The sequence below is a fragment of the Rhamphochromis sp. 'chilingali' genome, assembly GCF_963969265.1.
Source record: "Rhamphochromis sp. 'chilingali' genome assembly, chromosome: 4".
Classification (NCBI taxonomy): Eukaryota; Metazoa; Chordata; class Actinopteri; order Cichliformes; family Cichlidae; genus Rhamphochromis; species Rhamphochromis sp. 'chilingali'.
The window spans coordinates 3,398,377-3,412,867 of record NC_137948.1 but is presented as its reverse complement, the minus strand read 5'-3'; the positions used below and the strand labels follow the sequence as shown (position 1 = coordinate 3,412,867).

The 14,491-nt window shown below is 41.8% G+C and overlaps 1 protein-coding gene across 3 annotated transcripts in view; it reads right to left on the bottom strand.

Moving 5' to 3' along the window:
- Nucleotides 1-14,491, bottom strand: part of LOC308396348 (ras and Rab interactor 2-like) — a 41,103-nt gene that overhangs the window by 14,975 nt on the left and 11,637 nt on the right. For all 3 annotated transcript variants that reach the window (XM_080881568.1, XM_080881569.1, XM_080881570.1), the window contains exons 2-6: nt 13,239-13,374; nt 5,401-5,495; nt 4,914-5,103; nt 4,715-4,832; nt 399-471 (exon numbers count right to left, since the gene is read on the bottom strand). In XM_080881568.1, coding sequence (XP_080737694.1) covers nt 399-471; nt 4,715-4,832; nt 4,914-5,103; nt 5,401-5,495; nt 13,239-13,307 — 545 coding nt within the window. In that variant the 5' untranslated portion in view covers nt 13,308-13,374. The remainder of the gene's footprint in view (nt 1-398; nt 472-4,714; nt 4,833-4,913; nt 5,104-5,400; nt 5,496-13,238; nt 13,375-14,491) is intronic.

The window sequence follows — 14,491 nt, the reverse complement described above, 5'->3', positions numbered from 1 at the left end:
AAACACGACCCAAACACGGTCATACAGATAAGTGCCTTCATAACACACCCTTGGTTTTCCACTGCACTACATTAACGCCACTTTAATACAGCGCTACAGATACACACACACCCCGTGCTCAGACTTTATAAAGCGAACACGCAGCTGAAGACGATATCTAAAGACAATTTTGTGTCCATTTAATTCTCTGCTTTGTTGTGTCTGCCATTTCTTTCAGCTCAACTATTTCCTGTGTCTGTCTGCGTTGCCCCAGCTGGCACGATATAAAACAAGAAGCGAAAGCCGTGAGCGCTGAGAGCGGACTGCTTACTCGACATTATCCTCATCCATGCTTGAATCATCACAAAGCAACAGCAAAGAAAACCAAACAAAGAAGCTGCCTTAGGTGGGGTATTTACCTGCTGATACAGTAAAAGGCCACGAGCCGGAACAGGTCTGCAAAGCTGATCCCAGATCCATCGAGAGAAAAGGCTGTAGGCAGATGAAATTTACAAAGATCTCATCAGATTTCACACACAGGAAGTTAATGACATGCAGTGCAAGAGTTCACCGAGGGATTTCTCGCCTAATCAGCATTTTTTCAGGCTTGTTTATACTGATGAGATGGTACTTGTGTCAGAAGAATTAAATAAACGAGCCCAACAATTCAGCTCAAAGAAAAAAAAAGGTTCTCAAAGGATAAATTAAAACGATGTGACTGCAACATTTTCAGACGACCTTCGTCAGTTACCCAGGGTTTCTCCTCTTCACTGACTCCAGGTACAAACTGCACATGCCCACTTCTCCGTCGCTTCTGGAAGAACAGGTCAATAATCCAGAAGCGCAACAAGTTTTACAAGTTCTCTTATCTCCTCTGGGTATTTTCCCTCTTTTGAACTGGCAGTTATAACACCAGGTCAGGGTGTCGAGTTCCCTCACTGTCCTCACGCCGCATAACAAATATGAGGATATAAACATGTCATCTTGTGTTCTGATTGCTGAAGGCAAAGAGACTCTTGCATGAATCTGTGGTGAGAAATAATAAAAGTGGACGTGCCAATAACTGACTGGTCTTGGCGTACTTAGAAAGCTGGTGCGTTCGGTTTTTGGTGCAACGTTTTCGTCATAGATGTACATAAAAAATAGATTACATCAGCCACTGCTTTGTGACGTCTCTTTGTGAAACCTTCATCATGAGTGCAGGGCAGATGGGACACATTTATGATGTTAGCAGGCTACATTTGTTCATAAAAGGATACAGATCAACAGTCTTTCCTGAGTTTCAAGTTTTATTGAATACAATATGATATTCATGCTGTAAATTAAGGTGACCGAGTTCAAAGGTACACCTGCTGTGAGCACACTTCTGTCTCACAGTGAGATCTGCATCATGTCTGGCTACACAACGTTAAGGTGGCCGTGGCCAAGAAGCTCGAGGCGTCAAGAATGAGACTATAAAACAGCAGGTGATGTCACGATGACTACCTCAGATCATGAGTTCTGATGAGTTTGATCATTTTCTCATTTATTATTTTTTATTTCTAGTATTTAGATCTCTAGTATCTGAAATTAGACCACGAAATAACTCAACATCTACATAAACTGACAAAATCTGGGACAGTGGATCGTTCCAGGTTTCAAGTTGAGATATCCTCAACAACTGTTGAATGGATGTCATAGACCTAAGAGTTCAAATCTCTCTTAGGTGATTTTCACCTCATTTGAGACTTCTTGGCTCTCTGATACACATTTAGGGAAGTGGCTTTGAGCTTTTAGTTTCCATACAGTCACATACAAAGACAGAAGTTACTCTTCTCATTATGTGCACAGGCAGAGTTTCACAAAGGAAACTTTTCTAAAGTTGTATTTATATATATACATAATTAAAAGCTTTTAAGTTCACTTCAAACACTGTGTACAGGGCTAGCTTGACGAGGCACGCCAACTATAGAGCAGCTAGAAGAAAAAGCAGGCCTAAGGCACAATCCCATCTGTGCTGTCATTTCAGCAGGGAAAATCCACAGCTGGTATGTCGTCACTTCTTGGCAGTGTTGCAGCTCAATGACTAATGCTTACCATACATGCAACTGATTTACTTTAATATCTCAGACGTTAATGTTACAATTAAAAATGACTGTTTAACAGTTCAATAAAGCTTCCACAAAGCATAAGGAAGAACCACAACAAGCAGGCACAACTGCAAAGAGCTTTAGATGAAAGAGGTCAGCGCAGGTATGCTGCACAAGCACAAAGGTGACGAAAATCATGGCTGCTGTGCGTGTTTGCTGAAGATAAGTACTATAATTGCTCTTACTTAAACAGAAGCCTGTGTATGTTATGTGTTTTCACATGGCAAACCCTCAGGACAAAAGTTAAATCTAGACGAAAGGTTCATTTCAGCTGTCATTTGTTTGTAAAACCCACATTTCCAGTATCACCAGTCAAGCCTTATAGGGCTGGCTCTTTCAGCAGTTGTAGTTTGGACACTGTCTACGAGCAAAAACAAGATGAGGTCATGATGAGTTTGGAGATCTAAGCTGAAGCACCGTCAGAGGAAATGTGTTAAAATAGTAAAAATACAATAGAAAATGTTGGATTTGTTTTTAATGTAACAACATTTCGGCTTCATTATCTTAACTGGATGCTCTGTTTATTTCCTAGTCTGCTCCCATCTCACTTCCTGAGCTGCGTTCACCAAAAATCACAGGAAGTTATAGTTTTTGGTTTATTCTGTGTATCCTGTGTGGGTTTACAGCTCCTGCCTGGAATCAGCTGCACAGCTCTTCTGCTTCTGACTGAACTGCCTTAAACTGGACACTGCAGGGAAGTTTTCTTTTAACTTCAAGCGTCTTATGTTCTCGTGCAACATTTAATGGCTTTGGCTCTTTGTTTATTCTTTGATTTATCCGGATGACCAAATTCTAACTATAGGTTTTAAAATCCTCGTACAAGCAAGTCTTGTAACTTGGGAAGTTGGCATGAATGCAGGAGGTTATTTTTAAGCCCCAAACTAAAGAGAGAGTCACAGCTTTCATTTCATTGGTCAGTGGGACATAAAACTGGCCTGACTTACCATCCGTGTTGGTCAAGTTACTTGAAAAAAGTATTCAGTAACTAATTACTGATTACTTCCCCCCAAAAAGTAATCCCGTTACTTTACTGATTACTTATTTTCAAAAGTAATTAATTACTTAGTTACTTGTTAAAAACACGATTTACAACCTGAATAGGTGATAAAGTGATAGATCTTTCAGCCCAGTTCTACTTTTTCTACATAATCCATCATACAAAATGTAATCAGATGGAAAAGTCTCTTTTTAAAACTTGTTTTATTGGACTGGAAGAAATTAGTTTAACATTTAAACCTATTTTCTGCACATTCCAGCACATAAATTTTTTTTTTTGTGTGTTTATCTTTCAAATAGATGCAAGTAAAACACAGCAGAAAATAAATAAAGTCAAAGACTCAGCGGTCCTGTTGTTCTATTTTCACCTGTAAAGCAGGAGTGGGGTAGGCGGAGGTTTACCCTGGTGCAGGTGTGCCGCAGCAGTCAGTGGAAGAATCCGCGAGTTTCTCTGTGAGTTTCCCATTACGTCGTAGCTACTCGGTGCTTGTTCGGAGGTCTAGGGGTTTTTTTTCGCTGTAAAAAGAAGTTTTCTTCCCACGCACAGCGGACACTAATGTTTTTGTCACTTTTTATGGAATCAAACTCAAAGTAAGGTCAGTACTTCCACGCTTTAAACGCTGCACGCTCACACTCTCTCCCACACTCGATATATTATCCACTGTTGATCTGCACACAGCTGTTGTCACGAACGTCGCACTCTCTTACGTCACTGTCATGAGACACTTTCGCAAAAAAAAACCCCCAAGGTTTTAGTAACGCAGTAACGCAGCGTTCCTACGGGAAAGTAACGGTAATCTAATTACCTTTTTTGCAATAGTAATCCCTTACTTTACTCGTTACTTGAAAAAAGTAATCGGATTACAGTAACGTGTTACTGCCCATCTCTGCTCACCAGACAAGTCCAATTTAAAAAAAAAAAAAGTAATCAAAACAAAGAAACAAAACCTGCTTTCACCCAAAATAAGGTTTAAAACAGTCGTCCAGCTTTATGCAACGATATGATTGGCTCCTGAGTCTTCCAAGTGTCTAGCTTTGTTGAAAGCCTCTTTGGGGCAGGGACGGGACAACTGCCAATTTTGTCAAGAATTCTCAAAAATATTTACTCCTGATTGTTTGAGCCGTCTCTCCCTGCTGGGCGCCACTTTAGTGAGCAGTGGGCGAGCGGCCTGGTTCGAGCCCGACCCGCGGGCCATTTCTGTGCATCTTGCTCCTCACTTTCCCATCCGTCTTCACTGCTTCACTAAAGGCAAAAACGATGGTGTAATAATGTCGTTCCGGCAATTTTCTTGATCACATGTGGCAAACCGCCTCAGTCATAATCTGATTCTTGTTTCGGTGTTGGTTTATTTCTGGGCATCATTTGCAGAGGTGGACAGGAAATGGTGTATTTAAGTCTTTGACCCAGAGGACAGCGTGACTGCAGAGGCGGCTGTGGTCGAACGAGATGTATTCTAAGGACCAAAGGAAACTGAAAGCCTCGTTTTAGCCGTCTGACTCATCTCTGCCATCACAGCTTTTTGAAAAGTGCTTTAAGAGAATGCAAATAATGACTCTGACGTCTAGCGAAAAGTACTTTTTAGTTAAAGGTAGTCAAACATGTCACTTACTGTACTGACTCTCTCTGACAGGGAAGTGGCTGATGGGAGTTCCCGATTCCTGATCCTCCTGCAGACGCACGGAGAGGACCTTTCTTTGCAGAGCGACAGACTTCCTCACCAAAAACACCTGCACCGCGAAATTAAATGTTTGGAAAGACATTCAAAGGAGACATATTAACATCTGCATCCCAGGACGCGACCTCCTCACCCCTGGCGGCTGTTTGAGCAGTATGCGATTGGCCTCCTCTTCGCTGACCCCCAGCAGCAGCCACGCCGGGTGGGTTTGAGTCAGCCGGTCCCACACGCTCATCCTCCTCCGCAAGGAGTCGTACCCAGAATCCCTTTCACCCACCAGCCCACCGCAGTGGCGAGCCTGCAGGTACACACCGCTCTCCAGCCTGCCACAGAGAGAAAGACTTAAACACTTTTGCCACCTGCTGGTTGTTTGTATGTTTTTTTATATGTTTCCTCCTAACCAAAAAATAACTTAGAATTAATAAAATAAGTCAATGCCGAGATTGTCTCCTAGTATATAAAAAGAAAATAAACATTTTCAGACTGTCCTCCAGACCTCACCATCTAATTACAAATTTATAATAAACTCCAAATGGATAGAATAAGCACATGAAAACAGAAAGATCTGTGTCATAAAGTCTGGAATAAAATACTTGATAGCACATAGAAAACAGGCTCACCCTTGTAGCTCCACAGGATCCTTGTCCACAGCATGAGAGACCTGAACCATCTCCTTCTTCAGCTCTCCGATCTCCAACGCAAATGTGTCAATCAGCTGGAAAGAGACAGAGTGAGAGGCTGTGACTCTGGAGGGAGCGTGAAAAGGAGAAGAGGACGGACGAGATGTAAATGAAACATAAATTATGAAACTTAAAACTGAGCCTGAGCTAGACTGGACTGGAGAAACTGTTACTCATTTTCCGGTGTAGACCTCATTTCCTGTTGGAAGGAAACAGACACAAAGCACAGAGTGAAAAAAAAAAAGAGGGAAAATTTCTCCTAATCCTCCTGCAGATAACAAACTGCTGCCCAAACTGAAAATGCTGTTTCTAATTCAGACAGGAAGCCTTCAAAGAGTCATCTGTGACAGGCAGTGTTGTTTTCAGGTCGGCACAGATAAGGCTTATCACAACTGTCATTCAAATCTAGGTCCGCATTTAGTTTGGAATATTTTAGGATTCGAGCAGTGATGACATGGATGATACGGAGTCTGTTTTACAAACCTGGAAAAAAGAACAAAGAAAACAAAAACCTGCTCGGTTTATGAAATGATTGGAGACATGTAGATTTTGGTGTCCCCAACTGTAATCCCCCCAAAACATTAAAGCAGCCATGGTAACAAGTACCAGCAAAGCTAATTTGAAGCTCCAGTCTAAATGAATGGGCTTGAATGAGAAAGCCATAACTTTAACAACAAGAGAAAAACTCTAAGTTTGCAACTTGGAAGTTATACTTCCACTACAGTTATTACAGTTACATCACTTTGATGGTATTCTCCTGCAGATTATGCTGCCATGTTTTGTAACATGTAATTTTCATGTAATCAAATTACTTAAAGTCAGGATTTGGTTGCTTTGTAAATGTAAAATGTTCAGTTTAATGGAATAAGGTCAAATGAAAGTGACTGAACAAACCTCTCGTTTTAAATATTTCAGCTGTATTTTGCTCTTAATGTTACGAGGGTCCAGAGTCACTTCTTTGGGTGTGTGTGGGTTTCTGTGACGTGGTGTCTTAAGTGTGTTTCTGTTCCTTTCCTTAAACTCCTGAAACGAAACTGCGAGAGCTTTTGGCAGAGTCTCTGTGTCGGACTTCCTGCTTTCCTCAAAAAACAAACAAACAAACAAAAAATAAATAAATAAATAAGAACCCAGCGCAGACTGGAGACTTGCTTCTGTGACACCTTTAAAAAAGGTGAGTGGACTCGCAGACATCGCCTCGGGTGGGCGCAGTGAGTGTTTGGTGTTTACTGTACAGGTGAGCAGTGTCTGATCAGCCCTTTTTCATGACACGTGGCTTCAAAGATGGTAACAGTAACAGAATCCTCACCTCCAAGCTTCAAAAATAAAACTTTGGATCATCTGGATCAAATATGATCCATACTGGCTCCAAAAACTCAACAGTGTCAACAAGTCGGCTGAATTTTCAAAAATGTGAATTCTTCCATCTTTTAGTCTTTGAGGTCTGCTCAGATTTCCGGATGTTTATTTATGATCAATATCGAGGAAAACAGCCCAAACTGAATCAATAATGTTTCATTTGCGTACATTTAGATTTCAACTTGTTCCACTGTATTTCACCCATAGTTCATGTACGTTTTTCTCTCCAAGCTCTGACTCACTTTCACAGTAAGCTGGTAAAATCAGAGGAACCAGCAACAAAAACTGTTGCAACTTCCTTTTATTTTAAAGCAAACGTGTGCCCCTTTCACCCCACACATTATCTCTGAGTCGTCTGCATTCAGTTAAAACACACATTCTGGCGAAATTAATTCCTGTATCGGAACAACTGTGTGCAATTTACTCCAAAATGTACTGGAGCTGAAAACTGTTTGGCTGCATAAAAATGTAACTGATTTCATGTTGTCTTTTTTCACTGCAATTTCCACATTCCCTCACTGCACATTTTAGAGAACTCCCAGGGGTTCAGAGCCTCCTCGTCGTATCAGAGCAGATGTTGAAATCTGGATGCTTTTCACTGATTATCTGGGTCAAACAGTGCAAACAGGGCTGCTCCTGAAAGCCTACAGTATTTATCTTTCTGATATTCTACATTAAAATGCAACATTTAGGGAAAATATGCCAAAAGGATGTGTATCATCACAGAAACGGCACATTTGTAAAGATTTTATGAACTAGCGCGCCCATTATACATTATAACCAGCAGGAGGCATCCTTCTCCAAACATTCTTCCCTAAACTGGGCTCCAGGCCAGACCACAGCCACCACAGGACCTTCAACCCCCCCTCACAGGACTAAGTGGAGCCAGCTCTGTAAAAGCCACAGACTCCCACAGCTTTGCATCAGGTCAAAACTCTGTTACACAACACGAGCCGATCCCCAGTGATACTGCAACACCAAACAACTAATATCTCAAACCCAGAGAAGGAGCTCTCAGCCGGAGCCTGGGTGGAGACAGAGGCTGACCAAAGCTGGAGAAACAGCCAAAGATTTCATGCTTCAAAGCATCAATTTTCAATCAAGAAATGTAAGAAATGTAGAAGTAGAAGCTAGAAAATAGCAAAGTGGAAGTTTGAACAGCATGAACCTTTAATTAGCACGGGTAATCCCAGAAAGGAAAACATTTGCTCTCATGTTTCATCCTTCTAAAGAACTAACGAGCGCTCTCCCATGCTGCTGACAAAGATTACACCACTTCAGACCGCATTGTTTACAGTGTTCCTGATGACAGATCCAGTTGAAATTCAAGCCACTAAACCAACTCAGAGACAAAAACAAAGCTGGCAGCTCCCTCTGCCAGAGCGCCAGCGTCACATGGATGAGCGTTAAGTTGTTTCAGGTGTGTAGTGTTACCTGACATCATCAGCTGTAATGTAATGTAATTATCTGAGTTTGTATTAGCCAAAAGATAACATGGGAGGGAGTAAAATACACCATATGTTTGTTGTTGGAAACAGTTTCCAGTTATAATGCACAAAATGTTTTAAGGCTAGTGGGAATCACATAATAAAGTTGGAATTTGTCAGGCTGGTGTTGGACAGTACCAGGTTAAAAGTTTCCCCTTCGTCTTTGTAGTTAAAGCCAGAGTCCAGTCAAGTCGTAGAGCATACGTGAGCGTGGCATCAGTCTGTTTATCCTAATGTCACCTTCTAGCCTTTAAAACGGTTTCCATGTTACAGAATCATACATGAACTTTTTTTCTCTGCAGAGCCTCATATCCTGAGTTTATCCAGTGACGGAAAGAAGGAGAAACATTAGTTATTACATATTGTTGAGACGGGCACTGAATTATATGAATGCGAAAGTAGAAAGTGAGCCAGAAGAGCAGACATGGGAAATTCCTGACCGATAAAACGAAGGTCAGTGAGCACGAGCGCTGCTGAGTGACTGGATCTGGGCAGAGAACTCTAACGATGATACCCAACACAGGCCTTATGTCACACGGATGATCTTTAGAGAAAAACCACCCACATCCATAAAAAAGCACTCACTGATTTATACAGAGCTTTAAAAACAGGGTTTATTTTCATTCATTATAGTTTATTCTTAACAGCACAGGTATGCAGAGCAAAGGCAGACTGAAGCGCTCAAACACAGCTCCTTCAGCAATGCACGTGTGTGTGTGTGCATGCGTAGACGTAATTGATTCACTGCATGAGCTGCTGTTAAAGCCATGGATGGAGTCAACGGGAAACTATGTGTTTGGTTTTGACACACAGACGCGTACAGAGCGCTTTCACAGGGTTATTAAAGATGGAAAAAGCTGCAAAGGAAATTAAAAGTGTGACTTTGTTTCTGAGTTGCTGGTCTGGTCTAAAGACGTCTCTTTTACTTTCAAAGGGGTTTTACTCATTCCTCTGTGCAGGGCACTGATATATCATACAGATAAACTGAGCTGATGCAATCACTTCAGGGCTAGTGGGCATAATACACATAATAAGGATTTGTTACATCACTAACAAATCTTTGTTTTCTTTTTTTAAAAGCCCACATTTTACAAAGCCAGAAATGAGACCATCCTCACTGCCCTCTGGGAGAAACTGCCCAGAACAGAAAAGAGCTTCAAGTGTTATTCTTAGTAGGCTTTCAGGGGTGCAGAATTAAAGTATAAGCACCATAATGCCAGAGAAATGTGCAACGTGTGAAGAAAAAAAACAAAATCTAATAATAAAAAGTTTGCACATATAAGGCAGCTTCAGAATCAAACCATAGTGGAGAGATGACCTCGTGCATGTAAAAGATTTTACATGAAAAATCAACTTTTCATTAAAAGACTGTATATAAAAATCTCTTTTACACAACTGACTTGCCAGTAAAGGGCACACACACACACACACACACACACACACACACACACACACACACACACACACACACACACACACACACACACACACACACACACACAGGTGGTGCTGGGAGCCTGTTGTGGTGGTGCAGAGGAGCATCACTATATCATCAGCATAGAAATGAAGGTTTGCTGCAGTGACATTTGGACCAACATTATAAACAACAGCTGTCTGAGAACACAACCCTGGTTCATGAAGCAAGGTACAAATGAATCCATCTACCTGTACGCACGTGCTCATGTCCCAGTCATACAGGTCTAGAGACTGCTCATTGACAACCACTGGTCACCAGGGAAAAGTGTGGTGCTAGAATAGCATTCCCCAACATTTTGGAACCACGGCACATATTTCACATTAGAGAAATCACACGGCACACCACAAAACTAAAATGTCACAACAAGCATATTGATCATTTTTCTCCGTGCATCAGGTACAGAGGAATTGCTTTCTTCTGACCACTGCCCATGCTTCATCTGGATCGTAACTTTCTCCAGGACCCAGCTCAGACTGACTACCTTTTCTTTTCAAATATTTTTTTGAAAATTTTGCTATTGCTATTATCACTGTGGTCTCAAAGCTCGGCTATTATGTCATTTCTTCTTCCTCTTCTTCTGTTTTACTGGCAGTTGAGAAGCCATTTAATTAGAGCAGGTAGTTTTACTGCCCTCTAGTGGAGGAGAATGTAACTGTGTTGCCTGTTATGCTGATCACTTAGAGTACTAATCAGTACTAATCAGTACTACTCAGGTGGAACCAGATAATCTTCCACGGCACACCTATGTGCCGCAGCACAGTGGTTGGGAAACACTGCGCTAGAAGATCCTGTGGTTTCCAGTAGCTGGAAGCAAGGAAGACGTCCAGTTGTCTGCAAACGCTTGCCTAATATTCTCCAAGCTGTTGTGAAACTGTGAAAGCTGTGGCATGGATCGGCTTCAAAGTAAAAGTAAAACCTTGCCATAGCAGAGATACTCACAAAGGAACATCTTTTACTGTGAAGGTGAATGTTTCTCATGTCAGGTCTTCACTTTTTCAAGCTTTGCCACAGTTTGCAGAGTAAATGTTACAATCTTCCGTGCAAACGGACGGTTGGGGCAATCTGCTAGCCCCGAAGCAATCATAGGCTGGTTTTTAATGCTGCACCATTTTTGCAACCAATTTCACCCAGCAACAGGCAGTAACCACTCATCACCAGTTGGGAAATACACGTTTTCCCTTAACACCCCATATTTGCCAGGGAGAAGTCGCTTAATAGTATCTAGGCCTGTGTGGCTCAGGCATTAGATGAAGTTAAAGGTCAGCCTCAGAGTTAAATCAGGGTTTTATACCACAAGGTTAGGACAATCCGTTTAACACTGACCAAGGCTCACACACAAAATAAAATGTTTAGGGCACTGAAAGATGAGGAAAGACTGAGGAAATCAGAAGCAGCGAGGAAACAGATTTACTGTCATGTGTTAACTCTCGAGAAATAGATCAGGTCTTTTCATAACACAAGACTACAACAGTACATACAGGCACTGCATGAAAAGGTTTTCACATCTGAGTGACACTTGGAGCAAAAATATGCAACTGATTGCAGAAGAGAAAGAAAACAGAAGAAATTAGGAGAAGATGAAGATGAAAGGGAGAGAGAGGAGTGGACAGAGAGAGGTTTTTATGAGTCCTGTGAGTGTGTTTGTCAGGCTGCCAGGAAGAGCAGCTGGTTTTGTTCATTTCCAGAACTTCTTCGATGCATGGCAGAAAGTGGAGGAAAACTGTCAAACACACTGATCCACTTTGGTATTTCATCAGTCAACAGTCCATATTTCCTGATTATATGAAGGAAAAGTGCTTAGTCAGAATGAATAATGGTGAGAATTTAAAGTTAAGATAAAACCTCAACAGGATAAAAAAATCCCAGAGTGCATAAATCCAAACAGACTCTGATGAGTGCTTTAAAAATACAAATAAAAAAAAATCATGAAGACATTCATGAGTCTGTCTCAAAAATGGTAAGAAGAAAAAAGATTACTGAACAGGGGTCTATGAAATTATTTGTGATTGTCAATAGATAAATGTGGCCAATCAAAACTTTTTTAAAAGAAACTATATGCAAGATCCCAAGCCTGGAATCTTTCCCAAATCAAACATTCAGATATTCAAGATCATCAGAAACCAGCACCATTGCTGTCGAACAGCAGGGCGCCAGAAAAAACTGAGCTCCTGCTGGATGAAGACAGTGCAAGAGGAGAGAGGGAAGGTGTATTTGGTGGCAAACTTAAATAAAAGGGGGAAATGACAGGTAGAGGGAGAGACCTGGCTGATATATGGTTTGGCAGAGGAGGAATAGTGAGGGGACACTGGGCGAAGGATGCTGAAGATGGAGCTGCCAGGAAAAGAAAAAGACCACAGAGACGGTCCATGGATGTAGTGAAGGAGGACATGAAGGAGGTTGGTGTGACAGAGGAGGTTGCTGGGGTGAGATGGCGGCAGATCATCTGCTGTGGCAACTCGAGAGGAGGAGGAAGAAGAAGAAATGTGATAGCAGTTTAAAACACTCAGAAAAATACTTAATTATCAACAGAATAATTATGTTAGTTATGCTGAGGGGTGTGCATGATAACCAGCTGAACAGCTGCTGCCAGCGGGGAACCTTTTATGACACCAGTTTGTAGCTTAAAGCAAAAATTCTTGTTCACTTTCATGTTTTTATTCTAAACTCTACTGGGGCAGCTTTGCATAACTAAATGTTCAACATAAGCCTTCTTTATCTTCATCTCCTGTCTAAAACGAGCTGCTTTAACTCCTCCTCTTTAAGGCAACTTTCTTCTGATTGGCTGCACCAGAAGGTATGAACAGGTGGGTGGACTTTTTGTTTTCACAGCCAACATCTGTGACTATTTATCTGATATGTGTTTACACACCTCTCTGCATTTAATCATTAGTTATTATTAATCTCTGGCTCTCTTCCACAGCATGTCTCTGTCCTCACTTCCTCCCCCAAACCCAGAACCTGTCACAGCAGATGGCCCCGCCCCTCCCTGAGCCTGGTTCTGCTCTGAGGTTTCTTCTTGTAAAACAGGAGTTTTTCCTCCCCACTGTCGCCAAAGCGCTTGCTCACAGGGAGTTATATGATTGTTGGGTTTTGTCTATTTTCTTTGTATTATTGTAGGGTGTTTACCTTTCGATATAAAGCACTTTGAGGCAACCGTTGTTGTGACTTGGTGATATGTAAACAAAGTTGTATTGAATTGAATGTGTAAATAAGTTTCAAATATGAAACAGACATTCATCGTTTCCTGTCCTGATCCGTCCAATCAACCAGTTACCTCGGTTTTCACATCACCCTTAATCTAAATCATCTCAGCTACAGTTTGTTTGTTCAATTAATCCAAAAGGTAAAAAAAAAATTGTTTAAATAGTTTCATAAAATTCAGCCACACAAATGTGATGACTTACTTTTCTGCATGATCTTTGTTCTGCTATGTCTCCACAGAGCTGTCCAGTCCTTACCTTAAAGAAACTGCTGCTCCTGTCTGTGAGACCACAGGAAGGATTTCTGGGTTGCGAGCTGGAGGCCATGTTGTCTTCCTGTCAGCAGGACTCGGTCCTTCTTCCTTTTAGGTCAGCGTCTGCAGAGGCTGGCGCTCTGTGGGACACAAACATGTTTCACTTCAGACACTTGAGCTGTGGTGCACCCAGAGGAAATTCCAATTTCGGCCACAGTCGGGGTTACAGTGATGCTCGTCTGCTGGGAATCTTTGATTGTCACTCTCCTCCCCTCCTCCCCTCCCCCTTTTTTATTTTGGGCTGAACTGCTGTCCTCTGATTACCTGTCTCCACCGTTTCCTCACCGTATCACATTTTCACTCTCTTCATTCCTTCATCCTGTTCTCATGTCCTCATCCCGTCATTCATAATTTATTTTCCATCCCGGACAGCCTCAGTTCCAACACAGCTGCTTTCCTTCCCCACCCATCAAAAATTAACGTCTCCAAATATGAGAAAACGTAAATGTCTGGTGGTTTTTAACTTCCATAAAGTGAAAACAGAAACAGGCCTGCACCTTCACATTTTTAAAATCTCTTTTATGGTCTTTATCTTTGTCTCTTTGTCTCTCGACCTGCCCTTCTCTGCAGCCAGGCTGAAACTATTAAGACTAGCACTTTCCTTTCCTGCAGAGGTTCATAGTCCTGGTGAATCAGGGCGATGCGCCATTTGTCCGTCAGTCTCCACATCCACTTTTATCTCCCTCAGACAGGAAGCCATTAGCCCCACCCCTCACCCCCCCACCCCATCCCTCTAACCCGACCACCACCATCACAGACTGAGGGGGAGGAAATAAAAAACCAGAGACAGTTCACAGGTTCAGGTCAGGAAAGTGACGACCAGCTCATCCACACTTCATGGTGCCTCAACGAACCCACCCTCAGTTCAATGAAATATAATACAGAACATATCCTGGTGCAACAGTTTGAATAAAACTATGAATCTTCATGTATTTGTCTGCAGTACTGCTCTGATTCAATTATATTTTTATCAGGTTTTTAAACACTGATTTATTGTATCATATTTAAATTTGTATTTTTACTGACTTTTATTTAATTTTACTTATTGAGACATTTTATTACACGAGCCTTTAACCATCCAACTGTCCATTTTCTATCACTTATCCAGGGCCGAGGTTCAGACCTCCCTCTCCTCAGCCACTTCCTCCAGTTCAGTCGGAGGAACACAGGGGCGTTCCCAGGCCAGCTCAGAGATAC